The sequence below is a fragment of the Phascolarctos cinereus genome, unplaced genomic scaffold (genome assembly GCF_003287225.1).
Source record: "Phascolarctos cinereus isolate Bilbo 61053 unplaced genomic scaffold, phaCin_HiC Scaffold_5;HRSCAF=322, whole genome shotgun sequence".
Lineage (NCBI taxonomy): Eukaryota > Metazoa > Chordata > Mammalia > Diprotodontia > Phascolarctidae > Phascolarctos > Phascolarctos cinereus.
The window spans coordinates 44340460-44364582 of record NW_027555958.1 but is presented as its reverse complement, the minus strand read 5'-3'; the positions used below and the strand labels follow the sequence as shown (position 1 = coordinate 44364582).

The following is a 24123-nucleotide window of genomic DNA, read 5'->3' as shown; positions in this document are numbered from 1 at the left end:
CCGATAAATACTCGATAATAGTTGGGGCAGGACTAGTGGGAGAAGAGAGGCCTGGCATGCACCGCTTGTCTTGATCTCTCCCACTCCTTTCTGAGACTAAGGGGGGGTGACAGGAGGTCCCTGGTCCTGTCGTCTCCCCTGAAAGAGAGAAAGAAATGGGTAGCGACAGTAGAGACGGCATGCAGCCTTCCTGAAGACGCAGGCCAGGACGGCGCAGGGGCTGGCGTCCAGGAGCTTCGCGCTCCCAGACTTGAGCCTTAGAGACCTGGGTACCAGAAGGTTGCCATGGTTTCGCCAGGCGCGAGCGCGCGTGCGCAGCTCCGCCCCGCTCCCGGCCCCTCGCGGGCGCCAGCAGCTTCTTTTCTTCCGTCCGGCCCTGCTGGGGGAATTACAGTTTCCGCTTCCGGTCGCGACGCAGGCTCAAGGTCGGTCAGTCCCAGAGGACGCGGGTTGAGGAGTTATGTTCCTGGGGTGGAAAAAGATGGGGAGAACGAAGGGGGCCCCGAGAGACCTTCGCTTTCCCCTCACAAAAGCAGAGCAGGCCCGGGGCGGAGGGTGGGTTACCGGAGCTAGAAGGGGTGGTCGCAACCACGAGTGCGCCTTTCGGCCGTGGGGTGGAGTTCGTCACCATCTCATCTCCCGTCCCCCCTTCTGAGCTCGGCCAAACCCTCGGTCTTGCTAGACACCTCACGTCCCAAGCGGTCCCCAGCGTGTGCGGACCTCCACGTGCCCCATCTCAGCCCTTAGGCACCCATCTTTAGAACGCTTCTCGGTCCTCGTTTGCAAGCATACCCTGCATTTCACTGGATCTTTTTATTTTTATTTATCTGGATTTCATTTCCATTTCTCCAGCTGACAGTCGTCTCACCACCGCCCCCGCCCCACGCTCCCACCCTTCAGCTGCTTTAGTCGAAAACTCCTTTCCTTACAAGGACAACTTTGTCCCAAGATCATGGCAAACCACCTGAAGTTCATTGCCAGGACAGTGATGGTGCAGGAAGGGAATGTGGAAGGTGCATACAGGACCCTGAACAGGTAACTGCTGGGAGATCTGCAGCTGCTCCCCCATATTATGGGGAAAGTGATGCTTTTCTTCGTCCCTAACATGTATCTGGATAATTTTTAAACCTGTGATACCCTTGGTCCTAAACAGGTTGAGGGAAGAAGTTCATCTAAAGTTCAACTGTGAATAATGTTTATTGGTTATAAGTACAGCCCAGTTGTATGTGACATAAAATAGGGCAAACATCCTGTTCCTGCCCTCGTGGATCCTGCAGTGTAATTGGAGAATTAAGATGTAACCTCACAAAACAGTCTGAGAGTATGAATGGCACGGCCTGTCTTAGTGGATACTCTGCCTGATCTGGAGTCAGGAAGACCCCTCTTCAAATCTGGCCTCTGATGCTTGCTTGCTGTGTTACCATGGGCAAGTAGCTTAACCTCTCAGAGACTCAAGGATGCAAATCTTATCGATTAGAGATGTGTAATCTGCTTTAGTGGAAGGAGTTCCTATTGATAAGATGGTAACATATATACTTTGCAATTCTTAAACGCTACATAAATATCATTGATGATGATAATAATCTAACGTTATTATTCAGCACCTAGGGGCTAGGGCATACAAAAACAACATCAGACCTGAAAGAAAGGTAACTTTCTGCTGGGGAGGACATAGCATGTAAACAAATAAGAAAATAAAAGTAATTTGAAAAGGGAGAATCAGGAAAGACCTCTGGTAGGAGATCACATCTGAACTGTGCTTTTAAGAAAGAGGGATTCTGAGAAGACATGGGGGCCGGAATGCATTCATGCTCTAGCCACTTCACCACCCAGCTGCCCCAATACTAGTTTCTAAATATATGATATCCCTTAGTGCTAAGGGAGAGTTTCCTAATATGTAAAATGAAGGTAAAGTGAGGAAAGCAATTTGCAGACCTTAAGGTGCTATAAAAATATGAGTTGTCATTAATAAAGGATTTGGGCAGACATCTGAGATTGAAGTAAAGAGACACAACAGACCAAAGTACAGAGGTAGGAGTGAAATGGGAGGTGGTAAAGTTAGATTACTAAGTGGAGGGCCTTTGGTAGTATTGAGAAATAAAGTTGGATAAGTAGTTGATGAAAAGTCTTAAATGATAGATGTGATGATATGGATCTGTTAATAATTGCTTATGTTTATATACTGTTTTATGACTAAAGGATTTTGAACAGCTTCTGCTATACTGATCGTAAAATCTTAATTTTGAAGCTGGAATAGGCTTTAATAAATTACTTAAGTGACATTGTATCCATTTTATATGAAGCAACTGAACCTTAGATTAAGGGATGCCCAAGACCTGGATAGGGGACCTTTGGCCTCAAGGCCACATGTGGCCCTCTAGGTCCTCAAGTGCAGCCCTTTGACTGACTCCAGACTTCACAGAACAAATCTCCTTAATAAAGGGATTTGTTCTGTAAAACTTGGACTCAGTCAAAAGGCTGCACTTGAGGACCTAGAAGACCACATGTGGCCTTGAGGTGGAAAGCTTCTCACCCCTACCCGAGACCATGAAGCTGGTGACTAGGGAGGAGTAGAGAGTGAAGTAAAAGCCAGGTCTCTTGCCTTTTAGTGAATTGATTTTCATAATTCTGATTAAAACTGCTTTCTTGTCTCAAATGGAAAAGCATTCAGTAGTAATTACATAATTATAGAATGTTAAAGTTAGAAAAAAAGTCTTAAAGATTATCTCATTCAGCTTCATTTTACAGATTAAGAAAAGATGAGGAAAACAGAGGATTGAAGTGACTTGCCCACAGCTAGTAAGTGGCAGATCTGGAGCTTTTCAAATCTTCTGGCTCTCAAGTACAGGCTCCAGGTCCTTAAAACTATACTATATTTATTTCCTAGATCTCTAGTTAAGAATCCTTATAAGATAATATTTAAATATTAGAGAGTTTCTTGGGCTCTCTCAGAAAGGGAGACTCATAGCTAGAAGGGGTTTTTGGGCCCCCCTCCCCAAATGAGGGATGGTGGTGAGGGGGAGAAGAATATAGGGATAGAGTTGTTGTCCCCCTTCCTCCTCCCCAAAGAGAGGGTTATTAGCTTTTTTTTTTTAAATACACAGAAGAGAAAAGCAGGGCCAGAAGGAATCAGAAACACGTAGGGCAGCTTTGAAAGTTACGTGTTGAGTTTATATTTTTAAAGAAAAACAGCTAGGTGGCACAGTGGATAGAGTGGTTAGAACCCTGGCCCTGGAGTCAAGAGGACCTGAGTTCAAATCCAGTCTCAGACCAGACACTTGACACTTACTAGCTATGTGATCCTGGGCAAGTCACTTAACCCCAATTGCCTTGCCAAAAAAAAAAGAAAAATAAGCTATACATCACAGATATTTTTAATTTCATGTACAATTCTCTTTCTGTTCTACTGTGTATATGGAAATAATTATTTGGTGTTAAGTTCAGAATAAAAAAAATAGGGAGTTGGAGCTGGAGAAGCAGGGAGTGCCAGGTTGGAGGGTGGCATTAAGAGAAATGTGATGATGGAGAGAAAAAAGATGGCATTGACAAAAGTTCGCTCTGAGGCAATGAAAAGGAGAGAAGATTAATGTATGTTTTCATGAGGCAATTGAGGACTATGGGTAAGTCTTTGAACACACTTTACAAATTTATTTCTATCCCCTGCTCTCTTTGTAGTGAGACTTTTGTTGTTGAAGGAAAGCTTATTAAAGCAAATAGTTGGTCTGATGCCCTGCTGCCTCCCTCCCTTTTGCTCCTACTTGCAGCATACCTAAAAGGTGGGATTCAATGATTTATTCAACTTGGGAGAAATGAATTTGCTCTGAGCTTTGAAAAATAACTCATCATGGTTAAGAGTTTGGGAGAAGTGGCATTACAGGTACATGGAACTGTCAGTAAACATTTATTAAGTGCCTGCTGTGTGCCAGGCACTGGGTGGGCTAAGCACTGAGGAGATAGAAAGAGTTCAAAGAAAGTCTTTGCCTTCAAGGAGCATCCAGTCTAATGGGAGAGACAACTAGCAAACAAATACGTACAGACAAGCTATGTACAGGATAATAGGAAATAATTAAAGGCAGGCACTGGAATTAAGAGGGGTTAGGAAAGGCTTCCTAGAAGATGGGATTTTAGTTGAGACTTAAGCCAGGGAAGACACTAGTCAGAATTGAGGAGGGAGAGCATTCCAGTCATGAGGGGCAGCCAGAGAGAATGTGTTGAGTGGAGGGATGGGGTGACTTGTGTCACTGGACTGAAGAGGATGTATTTGTGAGGAAGGTTTCAGAAGACTTGAAAAGTAGGAGGGGGCTAGGTTTTGAAGGGCTTTGAATGCCAAAGAGAGGATTTGATATTTTATTCTGGAGGTTATAGGGAACCACTGGTTTACTGAGTAGGATATGGATATGGACATGGACCTGTGGCAGGGTCAGAGGAGAGGAGTGGGCATTGCAAAGGTGAAATCGACTGGCCTTTGAAATGGAGGATGATTCCAAGCTTGTGAGCCTGAGGGCCTCGGAGGTTGGTGTTGTCCAATAGGGAAGGAAGGATTGTGGGAGGATTTAAGGGGAAGATAATGAGTGTAGTTTTGGATATGGTGATACCTACTGAACATCGTCCAAGACATCTTGTTAGAAACGTCTGAAAGGCAGTTGGACATGTAAGGTCGGAGGTCAGCAGAGGTTGTGATTTATGAGCTCCTGAGCTATAAGAGTGAGTTAATCTCATCATTTAACTGAAATTGCTTTCTTTCTAAATTGCTTTATTCAGTGGCTTTGTCCATTCTTATCCTTCTTGACCTTTCTGCAGCATTGACACTGCTGACTGCCCTCTCCTTACTGGGTTTTCATAATGCCCGCCGATCAGGGTTGCTTTACATTTGCTGTGTTTGAGTGTGTGTGCACACACCCCTTCACCAGTGCCCACCCAATAGACCATATTAAGCCAAGCCCTTCTGTCCTCCGCTATCTCTAAAGTCTATTCAAGTTCATGTTCATTATTTCCATGACATTACCTATCCATTTCTTTCTCTGTTGTCCCCTTCTCCTTTTGCCTTCAGTCTTTCCCAATAAAAGGGTCTTTTTCCGTGAGTCCCATCTTCTCATTATGTGGCCAAAGTATTTAAGCTTCAGCTTCAGTATTGACTTTCTAGTGAATAGCCTGAATTAATTTCTTTAAGTACTAACTGGTTTGATCTCCTTATTGTCCAAGGGATTCTTAAAAGTCTCCTCTAGCACCACAATTCAAAAGTGTTCATTTTGCAGCACTCAGCTTTCCTTATAGTCCAATCTCACAGCCATACGTTGTTACTGGAAAAACCGTAGCTTTGATGTTACAGACCTTTGTCAGCAAAGTGATGTCTCTGCTTTTTAGTATGCTGTCCAGGTTTGCCATAGCTTTCCTTCCAAGAAGGAAGCATCTTTTAATTTCATGGGTGCAGTCTCTGTCTTCAGTGATCTTTGAGCCCAAGAATATAAAATCTGACACTGCTTCCATTTCTTCCCCCTTGACTTGTCAGGAATCAGGTTGCTAAGATCTTAGTTTATTGATAATTAATGTTCAAGCCAGCTTTTACACTCTTCTCTTTCACTCTCATCAAAGAGGTTTCTTAATTCCTCTTCACTTTCTGCCATCAGAGTGGTATGATCTGCATATTGAAGATTGTTGATGTTTCTTTCTCCCTGCAACCTTGATTCCAGCTTTTGATTTATCCAGTCTGGCATAAAAGTTAAATAAATAATGCAACGATATACAACCTTCTTATACTCCTTTTCCCATTTTAAACCAATCAGTTGTTCCATGTTCAGTTCTAACTTTTGCTTCTTGGCCCACATAGCAGTTCCCTAGGAGACAAGTAAGATGATCTGGTATTCCCTCAGGACTTGCCACATTTTGTTGTGATCCACACAGTCATTGAAAAAAATTAAATTTTTAAAAAGGAGGGAATTGATGTAATATTTTTTAAGGCACAGTTGACTTCTCACACTGTTTAACAGGTTTGTGATGAAGAAGAAGAATGATGACTCCATGGCTGAGAGCCAAGTTTATCAACTTGGATGAAATTTTTGAGTGCTTACTCCTTCTGGAAACTCCCATTCTTTGGCTTCCAGTACTGCTCTATCCTAGTTCTTCTACTTACCTTACCTCCTTTTCAGTCTCTTTTGCAGGCTCCTCATCTATCACTTATTCCCTTTTAAGCATGGGTGTCTCTTGAGGCTCTATTTTGGATCCTTTTTTCATTCTAAATCTCTCTGCCTTGGTGATCTTCTGTAGTTTCATTTGTCACCTATGCATATGATCTCCCAGTTTGTACATCCATAACTGTAATCCTTCTTCTGAACTCCAGGCTTAAGACTTTAAGTCTTTTAACTCATATTTTTGTTTGTTTTTTGGTGAGACAGTTGGGATTAAGTGACTTGCTCAGAGTCACATGGCTTGTGAATGTTATGAGTCTGTGGCCGAATTTGAACTCAGGTCCTCCTGACCTGAGGGTCAGTGCTCTATCCACTGCGCCACCTAGCCGCCCTGACTTTAAGTCTTTTAACCAAATCCAGCTTGATGTCCTACTAGCATCTGAAACTCAAAATTTCCTAAATGGAATTTTTCCCTTTATCTCTTCCCTTCTTCAAATTTTTCTATTTCTGTAGATGGCATTACCATCCTTCTATGTACCAGGTTTGTAGCAAGTGCTTAATATATATGTGATTTGTTGATTGACTGAGTCTTTCCTCTTGCTTTCCTTCCTCTCCCTCTCCCCCCATTCAGTTAGTTGCTAAATCTTGTAGATTTGACCTGTTTACACCTGTCCCCTTCTTTCACTCAGCTACAAATATAGTTTAGGCCCTTGTTCATTCCCTCTTGCCTGGATTGTTGTAACAGTGTCCTCATTGATCTCCTTGCTTTGAACTTTATCCTGTATACCTATTCAGTTAATCTTCCTAAGGCAGAGGGTTGATTCTGTCACTTTTCTGTTGAAAAGCTTTTATTGACTCCCTGTTGCTGCTAAAATCAAATACAAACAGCCTGGCATTTAAAGCCCTACACAATCTGCCCCCAAGCCTACCTCACTTCACATACTTTAAGTTTCAGCCAGATGGACTTTTAGATGTTTCCAGAATTCAGTATTCCATCTCCTACCTCTGTGAATTTGTTTGGGCCATCCTCCCAACCTGAAACACTGTTATGGCCCTCCCCTTTCCTTCCGTCCTTTTCCCTCTCCTCCCCACCTTCTCTCTCTCCTCCCATCCCTCTCCCTCTCCTCATCACTACTCCTTAGAACCCTTATCTTCCAGAGTTTATTAACTTATGGACCATCTCTTCTGTCAAGCCTTCTCTGATTATTCCTCCAATTGTTAAAAGTTTTCTCTATCCTCAAAACTTGTATCTTCCCAATAAAATGGAACCTTCCTGGATACAAGTATTGTGTTTGTATCCTTAGGGCCTTGTACTTGGTAAATGCTTATTAAATGTTGGTTGACTAAGCTGCATTCCAGAGGAACTCCAAATAGTTCTTCATAATACAATTTTGTTATAACTAAGATATTGTTAAGACTTTCCTGTTTGTAGAACTTGTAGTGGGAGTTATTTTCATTATGAGGAATGACTTACTAGACAAAAGACCAGAGAAAATAGTTTGTTGTACAGGCTTATTTGCTGTGGAGAATTTGTTATAGTCAAATTGACTAGAAGTTGTCTCTAAGTTAGCTTGTCCTCCTCATAATCCCCTCTGCAGAAAGTATTCTGTCCTTCCAAAAATTTTTCAAGGGCACTTTGTTTGGATCTTTGCTGTATCTATTACATTCTATCCTGTATCATGCCTAGGTATGTGGCACAGAGCACTGGGCCTGGAGTCAGGAATACTCATCTTCTTGAGTTCAAATCCAGCTTCAAACACTTAGTAGCTGTGTGACCCTGGACAAGTCACTTAACCCCTGTTGGCATCAGTTTCTTATCTATAAAATGAGCTGGAGAAGGAAATGGCAAACCTCTGTAGGATCTTTGCCAAGGAATCTCCAGATGGGGTCTGAAAGAGTCAGATGTGACTGAAATATGATTGAAAAACGACTGGACAACAACAGCAGGCCACCATTCTTGGTAAATGGTTGTTGGATTGAATCTGCTTTGTCCTCAGGTGACCCTGAGCCCTGGGGGCCTGAAGTTGGAGAAGTTAGAGGCTGACCGTGGTGTTTTTCTGTATAATCAGGAATCTGTTTACCTTGCAGAGGAACTTCCTGTTCCTTATACTTCTGTCACTTGAGAGAAGGAGCCATATTCTTTGTGGAAAACTATTCATCTCCAGCCCATGGTAGTGCTGTTTCTAATCCCTTTACTGATAGTCAGCATGAAGCCGAGATGGTGTGGGGGGCTCACACATTTCTTGTATTCTTGATTGTTATCTAAGAGCCTCCTTAAGTGAAATATGAAGTGATTATAAAGTATCATTTAATGATAGATAGGGCAGTCTCCTTATTTTTTTTCCAACTACCTTCCTCCTTCTCTCTGATCTAATTTCCATTTAATGAACATTTTTCTTTTTTAAAATTATTTTTATGTATTTCATTGAATATTTCCCAATTACATGTAAATTTTTTTAACAATCATTTCTTAAAATTTTGTGTTACAGATTCTCTCCTGTCCCTTCCGTCCCCTTTGAGAAGGCAAGCAATTTGATTTTGATTTTTTTATATATGAGGTCATACAAAACACATTTCCATATTAGCCATAACATTTGTTTTTCTGATACCTTTGCCAGCTATGGTGTTTTAAATTCAGCTTAAAATATTCTTCACTTTGGGAGGGATAGGGAAGAAAGAGTCAGGGGTCAGCAAAGGATAGAATAACATTTGGACAGTTCCTGCCACCCTGCCTAGCCTCCCTGTGTCTCTATCCTGGCACCTCCCACTTGATTCTCAATCTCAGGATGCAGCAGAGAAGCTGGAGAAGGAGCCCAAGGGTATTCAGTACCCTTCAGTCTCTCTAGTCGAGACAGTGTGACAAAATACAAAGCGCTGAATTTGGAGTCAGGGAAGACTTGGGCTTGATTTTTTTTCTCTCTGACAATTATTAGTAATGTCCTTATGGAGAAAGCCCTCCACCTGTTTCTTTACAGATACCCGTGGCATTGAAGTGGTATATATATGTCAGTTATTACTGACAACTGACAAAACAGTAGTTAAGACAAATGGCATTTGGTCCTTTGCCCCCAGTTTATCTTTTATTTAGTCTTTTGTTTTAAAGACTGCCTTAGAATTTTGTCAGTCAGGATAGCTAATTTTGAGAGGATATGTCATGAGCATCAAGGAAAATCAGGTATGATGAGCCCTGAGTAGCTTTCCCCGTTTGCTCTTAATGTTGTAGTTACTTTCCTTAGATAATCTTGAAAGCTTAGGCTAAAAGTTTGGGAGCAGTTGTCTTTGGGCCATCAAGGAAAGTGCTAAAGGAATGACTTGTTCTGTTTTTTTTTTTCTTTATGGGGAAGCTGTTGGGGGGGGGGGTCATTGAAAGAAGAATGAGATTTTTTTAAAAATTTTTTTTTTAAAGTTTTTAGGCAGTTGGGGTTAAGTGACTTGTCCAGGGTCACACAGCTAGTAAGTGTCAAGTGTTTGGTCTGAGGCTGGATTTGAACTCAGGTCCTCCTGACTTCAGGGCCAGTGCTCTATCCACTGTGCCACCTAGCTGCCCCAGGATTTATCTTCTAAAAAATAATAACACATTTATATTCCCCCTTAAGATTTACAAAGCACTTTATTCACAGCAATCCTATATGGCAGATAGTATAGCTAATAGATGTGTGTGTGTGTGTGTGTGTGTGTGTGTATACACACATTTTACATATATATATATATATACACACACACACACACACATTATATATGTGTACACATACATATATTACACATCTATATGTAATAAATGGAAAAGTTTTTATTAAGTACTGATCATTGGCCAAGAACTGTGCCAAATGCAGGCTAAAAATATAAAAATCAAAACAGTCCCTGCCATCTAGAAGCTCACCTCTTTAAAATAATGTGGGTATAGATGTGGAAGCTATTGCAGAGATCTTGTTGTATTTTTAAGGTGGCACTCTTTAGGTGAACCTTGTTCTGGAATCCTCCCCCAGCTCTATCTTGGATTGTCAAAAAGTGCTCTTACCATCAGTTTCAAGCCCTTCAAGAAAAATTGAATGGAGCCAATCCTGTTAAAGGTTCTTTCATAAGGAAAGCCTATTGAGCATGTAATGTGAGCAGTTAGTATTCTGGCATGTTGGGATCTCAGCATCTTTGTGAATTTTATTGTATTTTTCATATTCCTCACATGCTCGTCTTCTGAAGTACCTTTTTGGTCCTGCATCAGGTTTGAAAAGACCCTTTAACTTCATGTCTAACTAAGGTTGGCACTATAAAAATTGGTTACTTGCTCTGTGTTCTGTTTACATAGGCAGTTGGTGTTAACTCAGACCAAAATGGTTGAGAAGGATAAGGGAGTGAGAGAAGAGATGGGGCTAAATTCCTAGCCCTTTTGGAGCACACTAGAAACTAGACAAAGGAAATGTTTTCAGGAGCTGCTGTCATAAAACCTGCATGTGTTATGTAACCATAGGTCCTTATTGGTCAGCTAGGCTGAAGGGGAGGAGCATGTGTGCCTGGGAGGGGAGAGAGGAGGTGGTCCAAGTTGAAAACCTTGGCTGAATGGCTGGTCATTATGCAGATGAAAGGAGGGAGAACTGGGAGTGTGCCTATTTGGCCCTCTTTTCCCTTGGTGGCCTATTGAGTATCTTGTGCACACATTTGGCTTGATATGAGCTGGCTGTGCTGACATGTGAGCCTACTCTCTTCCTCACTCAGGCAGCTCAGCACCTTTTACATAATCTGTTGAATTCGTTAAAACTGGTGACTGGTTCCTTCAGGGATTGACTGCCAAATATCTGCAGTATAAGTTCCTATCTGTTTACAGTAAATCTCATGATTGGGCTAGTCCTTCAACACCTCTGGAGGTAGGCATGTCACTAGTAGTATGGGGTATTTGCCTCCTAACCAGTGGCAGTAATCTATACTTCTCCAGAATATTTTCTCTGCTGCTTCTATAGCATACACCCTTGCTATCTCCCATCAGAAATACTGCAAGTGTTAGATGCTATTGTAGTAGCTGCTGCTGCTTTTTTTTTTTTGGTGAGGCAGTTGGGGTTAAGTGACTTGCCCAGATGTAGTAGCTTCTTCAGAGGTCTACCTCCACTTCTACTTCTTTTCCTCAGTATTTTTTTATATAACTATTAGGTTAATCTTTATCCATTCTGAATTCTGATCATATTTTTATCCTTCAAAAGATCTGTGATTGTTTTAATGGGTACTCCCTCTGATAAGATGGATCACAACCCAGCCATGGTGTTTCATTCTGTGAGATTTTTGTCTTGCTGTCCAGTAAACCTTCAGTGGGGAAGCCACCCAGTATGCTGGGAATCATTTTCTAGTTCTCCTGACATCATGTTGCTGCTGAAATGTGTCAGTTGTCCGTCAGCTATTCCATGTGACCAGCCCGATTTTTTTCCTTTTTTTTTTTGTTTTGTTTTGTTTGTTTGTTTGCCTTTAGGCAGTTGGGGTTAAATGACTTGCCCAGGGTCACACAGCTAGTGTGTGTTAAGTATTTGGTCTGAGGCTGGATTTGAACTCAGGTCCTGCTGCCTTCAGGGCCAGTGCTCTATCCACTGTGCCACCTAGCTGCCCCCTTTTTTTTTTCTTTTTAAAAAAAGATTGGGTTTCCCCATCTTGCCCTGGCAACTCACAAGCCAGGTGCCACTATCGATTGGCACAGGCATTTTGACCTGTTCCATTTCCTGCCTGGTGGCCCTTCTCCTTCCCTGGTCCCAGAGGCTCACCATTTTAATGCCAAATTTAGTGCAGAAACCCAATTGGCACACTCCCCTGCAGACAGAATTCCCAAGTTGAAGAGATCTGCCCAATGTCAGCCTCTTTGTTAGCTAGGATTATGGGCACATGCCACATGCCAGGCCCCATTTCTTTTAAGGGCCACCTTTCTCTGACATCTGTGATCTCTCTTCTTTTGTGTGCTTCTTTATTGGTAATGTGTTGCTGCTTGCTCTGTCCATGCCTACCATGCCTCTCCTTTGCTCTTTGGGTGACCCTCAGCTTTATTTGAAGACTGTTATACTCCATGATCCATAGTGATATACCATCACCAGAAGATCAGAAGTGTTAAAAAGATGGGCCTTTGTTTCAGAAAAAAGCTTGAGGTCCATGAAAGTACTGTACGATTTCCTGAAGGCAATCTAAGTCTGCTTGCCTGTACTTTTTCTGTTCTGGGCGCAGCTCAATGTCTATCCAAGAGAATGTGGACTGATAGACTGACTCTGTAGGCTAGTTGTCCCTCCAGCTACATTACATGATCCAGAGTCTAGACATTCATCAACTGGGTTTTTCCAATGTGGATATTTATACCACACACTTTTAAATGATTATGAATCTCATTTTGGAGGCTCTTCAATTTTCTCCAGTTGATGCAATCCCCACAATATCATCAGCAAACAGCAGCTGGAAGACTCATCCTTATATAATTCCTTCTCCATTTGGATTTATGTTGGACATCCTCCATGATATTGGCAAACACCCTTGGCAAGCATATAGCTTCCTGTTTTGTGTCCTTTTTTGATAGTAAGAATTAGAGGGTCATCAAGCAAAATATCTCTGTTTTATCATTAAAGGACTTATATGATTTCAGCATGTGCATGGGAGACACCTTTAAGGCAGGGTTTTTCTCTACCAAATCAAATGCCTTTGTTAAAAAAAATACAAATTAAGCATAGCAGGATTTTGTAATCTATGTACCTTTCAGCCAGTTACTGTAAAGGTGTAGTTTGCTGCAGAATATCATGTGTGAAAACCTGGCCTTTTTTTTTTTTTTGAGCTCTGGTCCTATCATTCAGAAGTGGTTTCTTATTGTCTACCAAGCAAAGGTCAGACTCTTTTGTATGACAATTAAGACTTTTCCTTTCCTAGCTTATCTTGAACTATACCCTTCCAGTGAAATTGAATTACTCTGTTCCCCAGACCCTGTACTATTCCATGTAGTCGGGGGTGTACTGGTAAATATTTAACAACTGGCTCTCCCCCAAAAAAGCAGACACAACACTGTTAAGTTTAATCTGCATTATTAACATTTCCTCTATCACTTTCTTAAGTTTAGATAAACAATAAATCAAGCCCTGATCTGGAGCATTTACTGATGTCCCAGGTATAAATGCTCCCAATAAAAATTTAACAATTGGCTCCACTCCCCTATGTGTCTGTGACCTGGAAGAGTCTCTCTTCTCCTCTTATTCTATTTCTGACCACCTTCTAAAGACCAGCTGGGTCACTACTTCTTGTAATGACCTATTTCCCCTTAGACTTCACACAGGGCTGTTTTACACCTTTAGGTTGCTAAGGCTGGAATATATCTTAGAAGTGATCTTGTGCCTTTTTATTATGATGAGGAAAATGAGGTCCAGAGTGGTCAAAGTCACACAGGTAGTAAGCACCAAAGTTGGGATTTGAACCCAAGGCACCTGACTCCTAAACTGGTGCTGCTTCTACTATACAGTCTGCCTCTCTAATTAAGTATAATTATGCATTATAGTTATTTGTGTCTTATCTTCTATTAGATTTTAGGTCCCATGAAAGCAGGCACTTGTATTTTACCCAAGCTTTATATTCGCTACCCCCCAGTACCTACTACAGTACTCTATGTACAATAGATGCTTAATTAATGTAAGTTGAATTGAATCATAGGCAGTTGTTTCCTGTCAGGGAATCCCATTTTCAAATTTCATCCAGATTGTTGGAAGGCCCCATTCACCTTTTCTTTCTCTCACCCTCATACCTTGTATTCATTCATCTGCTAGACAGTTCCTTATAATCCGATAAGATAACAAATGTAAAGCACTTGCAGACCTTGAAGTACTACATAAACCTAGGTGTTGAAGGACAGACTCCTTCATAATTTTCTCTTGTACTCTTGTTATTCTTTCTCAAATTCCTCTTCCTGCCTGTTCACTGATAAGGTCTCTGGAGAATTTCAGAGTTGAAGAGGACCTTAGAGATCTGTTACTTCATAAGTTCCTCTAGAGTTTGTTCTCTTGAATTCCTTTACACTCTTTCTTTATCTGATCTTACAAAACACTGGTCCCCAGTGTGGTATTTGAGGACTCTGAATGATGGTAGACCCCATCTCTGAAAAACTCAACTCTAGAAGCACCCTTACCCCCGAGACACAATTTATGCCATGCTGAGGTAGGCATACCATGATTATCCCCATGATGCTGCCAGCATCTTTCTGGGTTCTAATTAATGTGCATATGCCCTAATTAAAGATCCTGCTGGGGAGAGGAGAGTATCATAATACGGTGGAAAAAGTATTAGCTCTGGATGCAGAGAACTTGGGTTTAGATCCTGCTTTTGATGTGTAACTTCTGGCAAGTCACTGAATCTTCCTGGGCCTCCTTACTTTTAAAATGAATGGAGTATATTAGATGGTCGTTGAGGTTTCTTCTAGCTTTAGATCTCTTGTCCTGCGGTCCTTGATCCCATTGGAATGGGATTGTGGTTCTCAAGACAATCTAAAAAGTGAAGAGTGATCTCTATGAGATAGGACCTTTTTAGAGTAAAAAGGAGTGTCAGTTCCCTGAGCTAATAGCTCTTAGACTGCTTGAGGCCCAAAAATTAGCAAATGGAAATATATAAACCTGGGGGGACTTGTCTAAAATAAGACCCCATGACCTTTGAGTATTTATTTTCTCCCTAATTCTGGTTAATCTCTTTCCCACCATCTTGGAAGTTTGAAGTACCCCACTTCTACACAGCTCTGTTCAAAAACAATCCTCCAAATTACAAATTGTATCTAATAATGAAGCAGCAGGAGCCTGGGTGGGGCAGGAGACACCAGGTACTGGGTAGAATCCAGGGTAAGGTTTCACATATACGTTCACCTGTGTAATTTACCTAGTAGAATTTTTATCTGGCTTCTGTGCATTCAAATAACTACTTTCCAGAGCTTTATGATGTTGATATGGAATAGCATCAATGAATAGGACTTCCACTGAGCACAACTGGCTAACAGTTTGTATACTTCTGCTGCTTTATCCAGTCTAAATCCCACGCCATCTCCTCACTGTAATAACCATGTTTCAGACTCTAGTCCCTCAATTCTTACATATTAGATACAGTGAAGTAATAGAGTAAGCTAGGAATTGGGCTAGGCAAACCAACCCAGTTATAAAAGGCAACAGAAGAATGGTGCCTTCAGTGTTCCAGAACACCAGCTGAGGAGGGATTGAGGGAGATATTCAGATATGGATCATAAGGTCAGTGCCTTCCCGAGGAAGCTTCCTAGGAATTGCAGAAAGTTATTGGCTGGCCTGACTTGTCATGGGAGTCACACTCAGTGTTCGTTTTCACCTGGCTCAGTGAGAAGGGAAAGGTGGGAGATAGATCATAGGCTCAAGGAAAGAAAAGATTTTCCCCTCGATACCTTGCTCAGAGCTTGGGGGCACAGAGGACAAAAATCACCCATGATCCTATTTCTGTCACTTCTTGGTAGTAGCATAGGCCTTGATACTATTTCTCTGCAGAGCCCGGGGATAATTAGACCATAGTTCCTAAGGACAGGAACGTCATCCTCCCTTTCCTTTGCATTTCTCCACATGTTGTAATACCGAGTCTTACACATTGCCACGGGAGTGTTAGGAGTTGTCTAAGGCATCTAACCAATTTGTTTTGTCTCTGTGAAGAATTCTCACTGTGGATGGGCTTATTGATGACATCAAGCGGCGGAGATACTATGAGAAGCCATGTCGCCGGCGACAGAGGGAGAGCTATGAGACTTGTCGGCGCATCTACAACATGGAAATGGCACGAAAAGTTAACTTCTTGATGCGCAAGAATCGGTTGGACCCGTGGCAGGGCTGCTGAACCCAGCGGAGATTAAGAGACCCAGTGTGAAAACTCCCTCGTAGGCGATAGCTATGTCTCCACAGGTTTCTCTGAGAACCTAACAATTGGGGAATTTGCTTCCCGGTTTTTCCAGCCCTGGTTTCTCTTGCCATCTTTTCAATCCCAGTATATTCAGATACATACATAAATGCATGCATGCCACGCATTCACACACATTTACCTCCCTGCCAGTGAATGATATTAAATGTTCCTCCCTGTCACCATGTCTCTGAATGGAAAACCCCACAGGACTGTGTCTTTGCCATTCTGAAGAAATTGGCGGCACAGAGACTTCAAAAATGAACGAGTGGAATATAACACTTTTATTCCATTCCTTGATCCCCAATAATTCCCAGTAAGGAAAACTAAGGACTACAGATAAGAAGTGTCCCCTAGTATTGTTTGAAAAGTCATCTCTTTTCTCTCCAGAATAATTTCCTAAATTGAAGAAGGGTAAGGCTCATGTAATTGTAATAAATTCTACTTCTGAAGCACCCAACCAAACTATTCTACTGAAATCTTTCCCCATGGGAATTCCTGGAAAACTCCAACAATCCAAATTACTCCTGTTTTCTCTTTTGTTCGGAAGGGGGAACGTGGACGGAGACAGGGATGCAGGGCCGGTCGGCACGGCGGTAAGACCAGACAGGAGATGAAGCTGGGGTTAAGCTAATAGGCATAAAGGTGAATGGGGAGCAGCTGAAACATAGAAAAGATGAGAAGATGGAACACACATGGGACAGACATGAATCGAGGAAACAAAGTGGAGTTTTCCACCCCACCCCCATGTCCTCTTCCCCCAGCAGGGACTCTCGGGTATGTGACACCGACAGCTTGTGGCGTCGGGCCACTGTGGGGAGAGCCAGCTGCTTTGCTTCCTCTCCTGCTGTCTGTTTGCTCTGGCCACGCTCCCCAGATAGCTGTGTTGCTGATATTAGGCGAGTAGGCGCCAACCCCTGCAGGGGGTGGTGGGGAAGGCCAAGGTGGGCAGCCCGCCCCGCTCTTTCACACGGCCGTAGCCTGCTGAAGCCTTCTGGAGCTGCGTGGCTTGCAAAAAGGAAATAAACAGCGCACACTGCCAAGCTTCCTTCCGTTACAGTTTGCTGATGTTCAGACAGCTCCCTCTGGTGGTAAGGAAGGATGGCTTTGGGTCACTTCTAGCCCTACTCATTTATCTGCTTTTTAACCTCTTTCCCTAAGGATTCCCATTTATACTAACATCCTTACTGATTAATTAAGCTGGGGCTATAATAAGATAGAATGTAACTTGTGGTCCTTGCCCTCTTAAGCTTCTGCCCTTCCATTAATGTCAACATTAAGAGTACTTGAGGGATACTAGAGAAATAAAAGGTATCCTTGGCTCCTGGAAGTTGATAATCCAGCTGAAGACTATATACCTGTGAAACAATTTTTTAAAATCCAATTTTGTGTACAATTAGTCACTCTTAACATCTTTTTTCTGGCATTGTACTTGGTGGGTGTTTTCCCTTTGTCTCCTGTGTCAAAACAAGATTTAGGAATATATCAATGCAAGAAATCAACTACCCATAAATTCGGAGCGGAAGAATTCCACAAACATTAAGTAGCTACCCTTATGAAGGGGGAGGAGAAATACAATGCTGAGCTATCTTAATCCCTGTCCTCACGAACTTAAAATATAAGGGGGGGTGGATAAGTTACAGATACAGATAAATAGGATACAAAAGGTTCCATAAGTATCAAAGTGCTATGTGAATGCGGCAATAAAGAAGGAATTACTTTGATGCAGTTGACAGAGAAATTTAGGAGTTGGTTAAATTTAGCACCAAGCTTTTTAGGAAGAGACATTCAACATGTCTAAAATAGAAGTGATTTCAGTTTCCCCTCTTTGAAGTCCATCCTCCCTTGGCAGCCAAAATTAGCTTCCTACGGCATAGATGTAACTGTTAAAGAGTCAAGAAGCATTTATGGTGTGCCTGGCATGTACTGCACTAAATGCTGGGAATATAAACACAAGCAGAAAGATAGTCCCTGTCTTCAAGGAGCTTACATCCTAATGGAGGAAGGCAACATGGGGGGGGGCAGGGACACACACGACAGGTACCCAGCAGTGCCACGGGAGGTAACAGTCCAGAAAGGAATGAAGACAAAGCTGGCCTGGGTTCTTTACTTTAAATGGAGGTTTTGAAAGGAACTGGCCAGTTAGAAGGGGGCAGAGTGTGCGTCTAGTGTGAGAAAACCAGGTGGAATGAAGTTTGAGAACAAGAAGGCTGCTGTGGAATGATGGAGAAAGTCCAGATTCAGGAGCAGAGCCCAGAGAAAAATGAAGGCTTAAGTGGCCTGAGCTCTTTCCATTCGCCTAACTGCTGCTAGGATAAAATGGAAGTTTCTCAACCTGGTTGGTATGCTGTATTCTGGCTCTAATAAATTTTTCAAGACTTATTTCACTTTCGTCCACTTTTGTAATGCTTCTTCTAGCCAAATTTATCTGACTGATGTTCCTGAATTCCACTTGCCAACTCCCACCTCTATCCCCTTGCCCAGGTATCTCCAAGTCCCACCTCCGGGTTTGACTGCACTTCTTCCCCACCTGAACTTCCTAGAATCCCTAGGATCTATTACTGTGCTTTGTACATAATATAAACACTTGTATATTAAGAAATCACAAACAATGGGGCAACTAGGTGGTACACTGGCCCTGGAGTCAGGAGGACCTGAGTTCAAATTTGGCTTCAGACACTTGACACTAGCTGTGTTACCCTGGGCAAATCACTTAACCCCAACTGCCTTGCCCCCCAAAAAAATTGCAAACAAAAATTCAGAGAAATGTGGGAGCATTTTATGATCTGATATGGAGTAAAATAAGGAGAACCAGAAGAGGCATATGCACTGACTATAACAACATAAGAAAAGTTGATACTAAAATGAAGTTGAGTGCTGAATGACTGAAAGCAATCATGGCTCCAGAGAAGTTAATGAAACATACTTTCTTCCTCTTCACAGAGATAGGGCTACCACAACAGATGGTTGTATACATTGTCAGGCAGTGAATATATCTGGTACTCCTACTCTTTTTAATAGGGAAGGGTATTTCTATGACTGTAATATAAAAAGAAAAGTTATCAATAAAACTTAGTTTTAAAAGTAAGCAAATGTTGAATGAATGAGTGTTCTTGCCTGCCCAACCTGTATCCTCCAGACTTCCTGTTAAGGGCATCATCAACCTTGAAGTCATCCAGGGATTAACTCTTCTCCCTCCCTGCCCCCAGTGCCATGCAGTGAGCAGCCAACTCTTATTAATCCTTATCACACCATCTCTTTCATCTTCTCTCCATTCACACAGGTCTACCAACCCTTAGTCCCTCAACTCATCTATGGTAATGGCCTCCTGCTTGATCTCCCTGTTTCCAATCTTTTCCATCTCTAATCCATGCTCCACATAGCTGCCAAAATAATCTTGTTAAAAGGCACAGCATAATGACAATAGCATTTATATAGTCTTTTAAGGTTTGTAAAGAGCTATAGGCATAGGTTAACTCAGTTGATTCTAAAAACTGTGAGGGAGGGGTTATGATCCTCATTTTACAGATTAGGAAACTGAGAGATTAAGTGATTTGACCAGGGTCACAGGAGTATCTACGGCAAAATTGAAACACAGGTCTTCCAGATGCCAAGTCCAGCACTCTTACCCACTTCAGCTTCAACTAACCACCTTTCTTCTGTTCAAAAGCCTTCGGCTGCCGAAGATAGAACAAGAAGGCATGTCAGGTGATCTAATCCAAAGTCCTTCATTTTAGAAATTAAACAGGCCCAGAGAAGGTATTTAAGCCTACAGTCACCCAGCTAACTATAGTCAAAGAACCAGAATTTGAACCCATATCCTTTGACAGAAATCCAGTGTGATGATTAAAAAGGTTTAAGAGACATAGTTTCTTTAATTTAATGTGATTTAATCATTTTACTAATAAGACCAGTAGGTTATTAATAAAAGGATGGTCATTTGGCCGTCTCTGTTAGACCACAAACAAACATGGCAGCGGGCTTATAATTTACATACCCTTTGAAGAGTAGGTGTTCAGTGAGGGGCAGAAAGTGACATGTCACCCTTGGACAGAGAAAATATCTTTATATCAGACCACTCCCAGCCTTGGGAAGCACTGAAGGGGTCTCGAGTGGAAAATGCTTAAGAAGTCCTGATCTAGACAAAAGGATCTGACCAAGACTGAGGAGAGTTAATTCAATCTTATTATTAGTAATGTCCTTCAAGAAACTGAACTGTTTAAAGCTAGGAATTTGGAAGAAGGGAAGAGCTCTGAATCTCCCCAAGATATTGGTTATTAATAATCATTTCTCTCACCAGCTCTCTCCATTGCATCCCATTTCTTCCTGGATAAAATGGAAACAACCCACTTCAAGTCCTCCCCAATTTGGCTCCAGTTACTTTTCCAGCCTGATCTTATGCTACTTCCCTTCACACTCATGTTCTAGCTAAAATGAAACACAGCAGTTGCTCCACTTAGCATTGTCTCCTGCCTGTCTACACAAAACATGCCTGTGCCTGGACTTCACTCTCTCCTCACTCCACTTCTGGATCTTTATTTCCCTCAGGTGTCACTGTGTTCTGAAGTAGAAAGGCACCAGGCTTCAGACTGTCAAGTCTGTCTGACTCTGTAACCTGGGGCAAGTCACCTCATCTCTCTGGGCCCCAGATTCCTTAACTGAAACTATGAGTGGGTTGGACTGATGACCTCTAAATGGTTCCTTTCAACTCTAATTTTCCATGTCTGTGATCTGTCCACTCCACCATCCTCTGTGAAGATTCCCTAAGTTAAGGGGCAGCTAGGTGGCACAGTGGATACAGCACCAGCCCTGGACTCAGGAGGACCCGAGTTCAAATGCAGCCTCAGACACAAAACACTCACTAGCTGTGTGACCCTGGGCAAGTCACTTAACCCCATTGCCTAGCAAAAAAGAAAAAGGAAAAAAGATTCTCTAAGTTGTATGAGATTTAGATTATTGGTGAATATTTAAGAGTTTTAGTAAATCACTGGAATTAATATCGATAGATCAGATTTGGATTTAATAGGCTTCAGTAGTAGAGTTTGTAAGAGTTGAGGTTCCCTAATTTTAAGGGCTACAAACTAGTCCTGTCTCATGAGGGAGATAAGGAAGATGGATGGAAGATGATTCAACCTGGTCAAATGTTTTGTCTAACACTGAGTCTCTTTGGTATTGAGTGGTATCTAGCATGGGACTGTTGCGGTCTGAGAGATTGAGACCCCTCAAAGACCAGACTACAGGACGGGTCATCTGGAATGAATTCACAGACTCAAGCATTCTTTAAGTCAAGGTGGCAAAGATTTATTGTTACACTTTTAAGCGGGCAAGGACTCTTAAGGAACCTGTGAGAGACTGAGGATGGAGCTAGGGTTTATATGGAAAAGGGCATGGGAAAGGAATGCCAGGGATACCGATGAGGTAATCTAAAGGTCCAGGTGTCTTTGGGAGCTATGGATGAGAAAGTACAGGGAGTATACCAGACAGGGAGGGAGATGACAGAGGTATGGCTCTTTGGAGTCTGGCAGGAGGAAGAGTCCTTGGGCTGGCCAAGGACAAAACTCTTGGGCTGGGCGAGGCACCCCTCTCCCTCTGTCTTGATGAGAGAATGCTCTGCAACAAGGGAAAGCTTTCTTACAAGACAGAAACTTACTAAGGAATTGGGAGGCTTCCAGAGACATGATCTGAGGGCAGGGGCCTGAGCAGCCCAGCACTCTCTCACCCAGCTTTGTGTAGCTGCACCTGGGAGAGAGATAAGGGTCATGGGTCATGCTGGGGCCCACGCATGAATAACTGCTAGGCACAGTGTCTTTGGGCTGGGGAGTGGTTGTCAGAGACAGTATTTCTGAGCCTAGGGAGAAATTGGGGTCCAAGTACAAACACAAGCACCCCATCAGGACTTTCCGGAGGATGTTGTTCAACTCTGCATTTTTCCCGTTGCTATAGATTCTGGAGAACCCGGTAACCTGGCTAATAAATTGATCATTCTTGGAAACTTGTGCCTCAGTTTCTCTTTATTGCAGATTTTTATCAAGATTGTTGTTACTTCTTTATCTCTCCTTAATCACTTCAGATTTACACATCTTTTTAGGTGTATCCTCATGTAAAGTAATGTAAGTCCACTGAGGGCAGGCACTTTTATTTTTGTATTCCCAGCATCATTCAAAGTAGGTAAATAGTGGGGCAGCTAGATGGCACAGTAGATAGAGCTCCAGCCTCAGAGTCAGGAGGACTAGAGTTCAAACCCGGCCTCAGACACTTGATACTTACTAGCTGTGTGACCCTAGGCAAAAGTCACTTGACCTCAACTGCCTCACCAAAAAAAAAAAAGAACAAACAAAACAAACAGAGTAGGTAAATAATAAATGTCTGTGGAATTTAACTGACAGAGATTTATTGTGAGGAAGGTGGAAGCTAATCCAGGACATAAAAAAAGCAAAGAGGTAGAAATGGAAAAATGATGCTGAAGGAAGGCTGCCTGTGCCATAAGAGACTTATTGAAAAGGAAGACTTTTTTCCTGTTTGAAAAACACTGATAGAAATTACTGCTTCACTCTCTAATGGCTAGGACTCTACTTGTGCCTTTTAAAACAACTGTGGCAATGTTCAAAAAATGTGATAACTAACAACTTACACATCTGTACAATACCTTTAGAAAAATAAAATCAGTAAATGTTGAGGGCTTATATACAGGACATTTACCAGACACTGCCACAGACAAGAGTTGCCACTTTTATTAAAAATTATATTCTCCAATTAAAAAAAATTTCTCTTTTGAAACTGGGTCTCTCTCTCTCACTCACACTGAAAGCACATTAGCCACTCATGGGTTCTATCCCACTTCTTTTTTTTTGGGGGGGAGGGCTATGCAATGGGGTTAAGTGACTTGCCCAGGGTCACACAGCTAGTAAGTGTTATGTGTCTGAGGATGGATCTGAACTCAGGTTCTCCTAACTCCAGGGCTGGTGCTCTATCCACTGTGCCACCTAGCTGCCACCCCCTCCAACTTTTGAAGTCCAACTCAGATCCCATCTCTTTCATACTACTTACTACTAGGCAAGGTACTTTAGCTCTCAGCTTCAGTTACCTCACCTGGAAAATAAGGAGGTTGAACTGGATGACTCTAAGTTTCCTTTCTGCCATAAATCTGATCTCTCAGATGGTAATGATCTTCCTTGAACATGACATCATAATAACTAACATCTATATGGCTTACTTTTTAATAACTTTATTCCATTCTGTCTTCTCCCTCTCTAGACTGCCCACTGTATCATCCCAACTCTCTCTTTTCTTCAATCTCTATCTACAGGCTACTGCCCTACTGCCTACAAATATGTTCATGTCTTCTCCATCCTCAAAAAACCCTTACTTGATCCACCCTTCCTTGCTGTCACCCTATGTCTCTTTTCTTTTTTGTGTGACTAAACTCTTTAAGAAGGCTCACTGTGATCACTGGCTCCACTTCCTTTCCTCTCACTCTCTTATTAGCTCTCTACAGTCAGGCTTCCAACATCATTGTTCAACTGAGACCTCAAAATTAGCAATGATCTTTTAACTGCCAAATCTAATGGTCTTTTCTCAATCCTAATCCTTCTTGGCCTTTCTACAGTCTTTGATAAAGTTAATCACCCTCTTTTCCTTCATACTCTCTTTAGGTTTTTATGACACTTGTCTCTCCCGGTTTTACTGTATGATTGCTTTTTCTCAGTCTCCTTGCTGGATCTTCATTCACAGCATGCCCATTAATCATGGGTATGCCCTTAAGGCTCTATTCTGGACTCTCTTTATTACTGCACTTGGTGATTTCATCAGTTTCCAAGAATTCAACTATCATCTCTATTCAGATGATTTTCACATTTACCTGTCTACTTCTCTCCTGACCTTTGTTCTTTCATCCTCAGCTACCTACTGGACATCTCAAACTCGGATGTCTCATGGACATCTTGAGCTCCACATGCCCAAAACGGAATTCCTTATCTTTTCCTCAATCCTTCCCGTCATCCCAGCTTCCCTATTACTGTCCAGGATGCCACCATCTTCCCAGTCACCAAGGCTCACAACTCTCTCTCGTTCCCAATAGCCAGTCAACTGCGAAATCTTGTTGTTTCTCACATTT

At 42.2% G+C, this 24123-nt stretch overlaps 1 protein-coding gene across 1 annotated transcript; it reads left to right on the top strand.

Annotated features, from left to right (window-relative positions):
• Positions 1–317: 317 nt before the first annotated feature.
• Positions 318–18392, top strand: MRPS21 (mitochondrial ribosomal protein S21). The gene is made up of 3 exons (XM_021004421.2): positions 318–425; positions 853–1035; positions 15770–18392. The coding sequence occupies exons 2-3, from the start codon at positions 953–955 to the stop codon at positions 15948–15950; spliced, it is 264 nt and encodes an 87-aa protein (XP_020860080.1). The 5' UTR covers positions 318–425; positions 853–952; the 3' UTR covers positions 15951–18392.
• The last annotated feature ends 5731 nt before the right edge of the window (positions 18393–24123 follow it).

Coding starts and splice junctions, on each gene's coding strand:
- MRPS21 (XM_021004421.2), top strand. CDS start 953: ATGGCAAACCACCTGAAGTTCATTGCCAGGACAGTGATGGTGCAGGAA. Junction 1,036..15,769: donor GCATACAGGACCCTGAACAG/GTAACTGCTGGG, acceptor GTCTCTGTGAAG/AATTCTCACTGTGGATGGGC.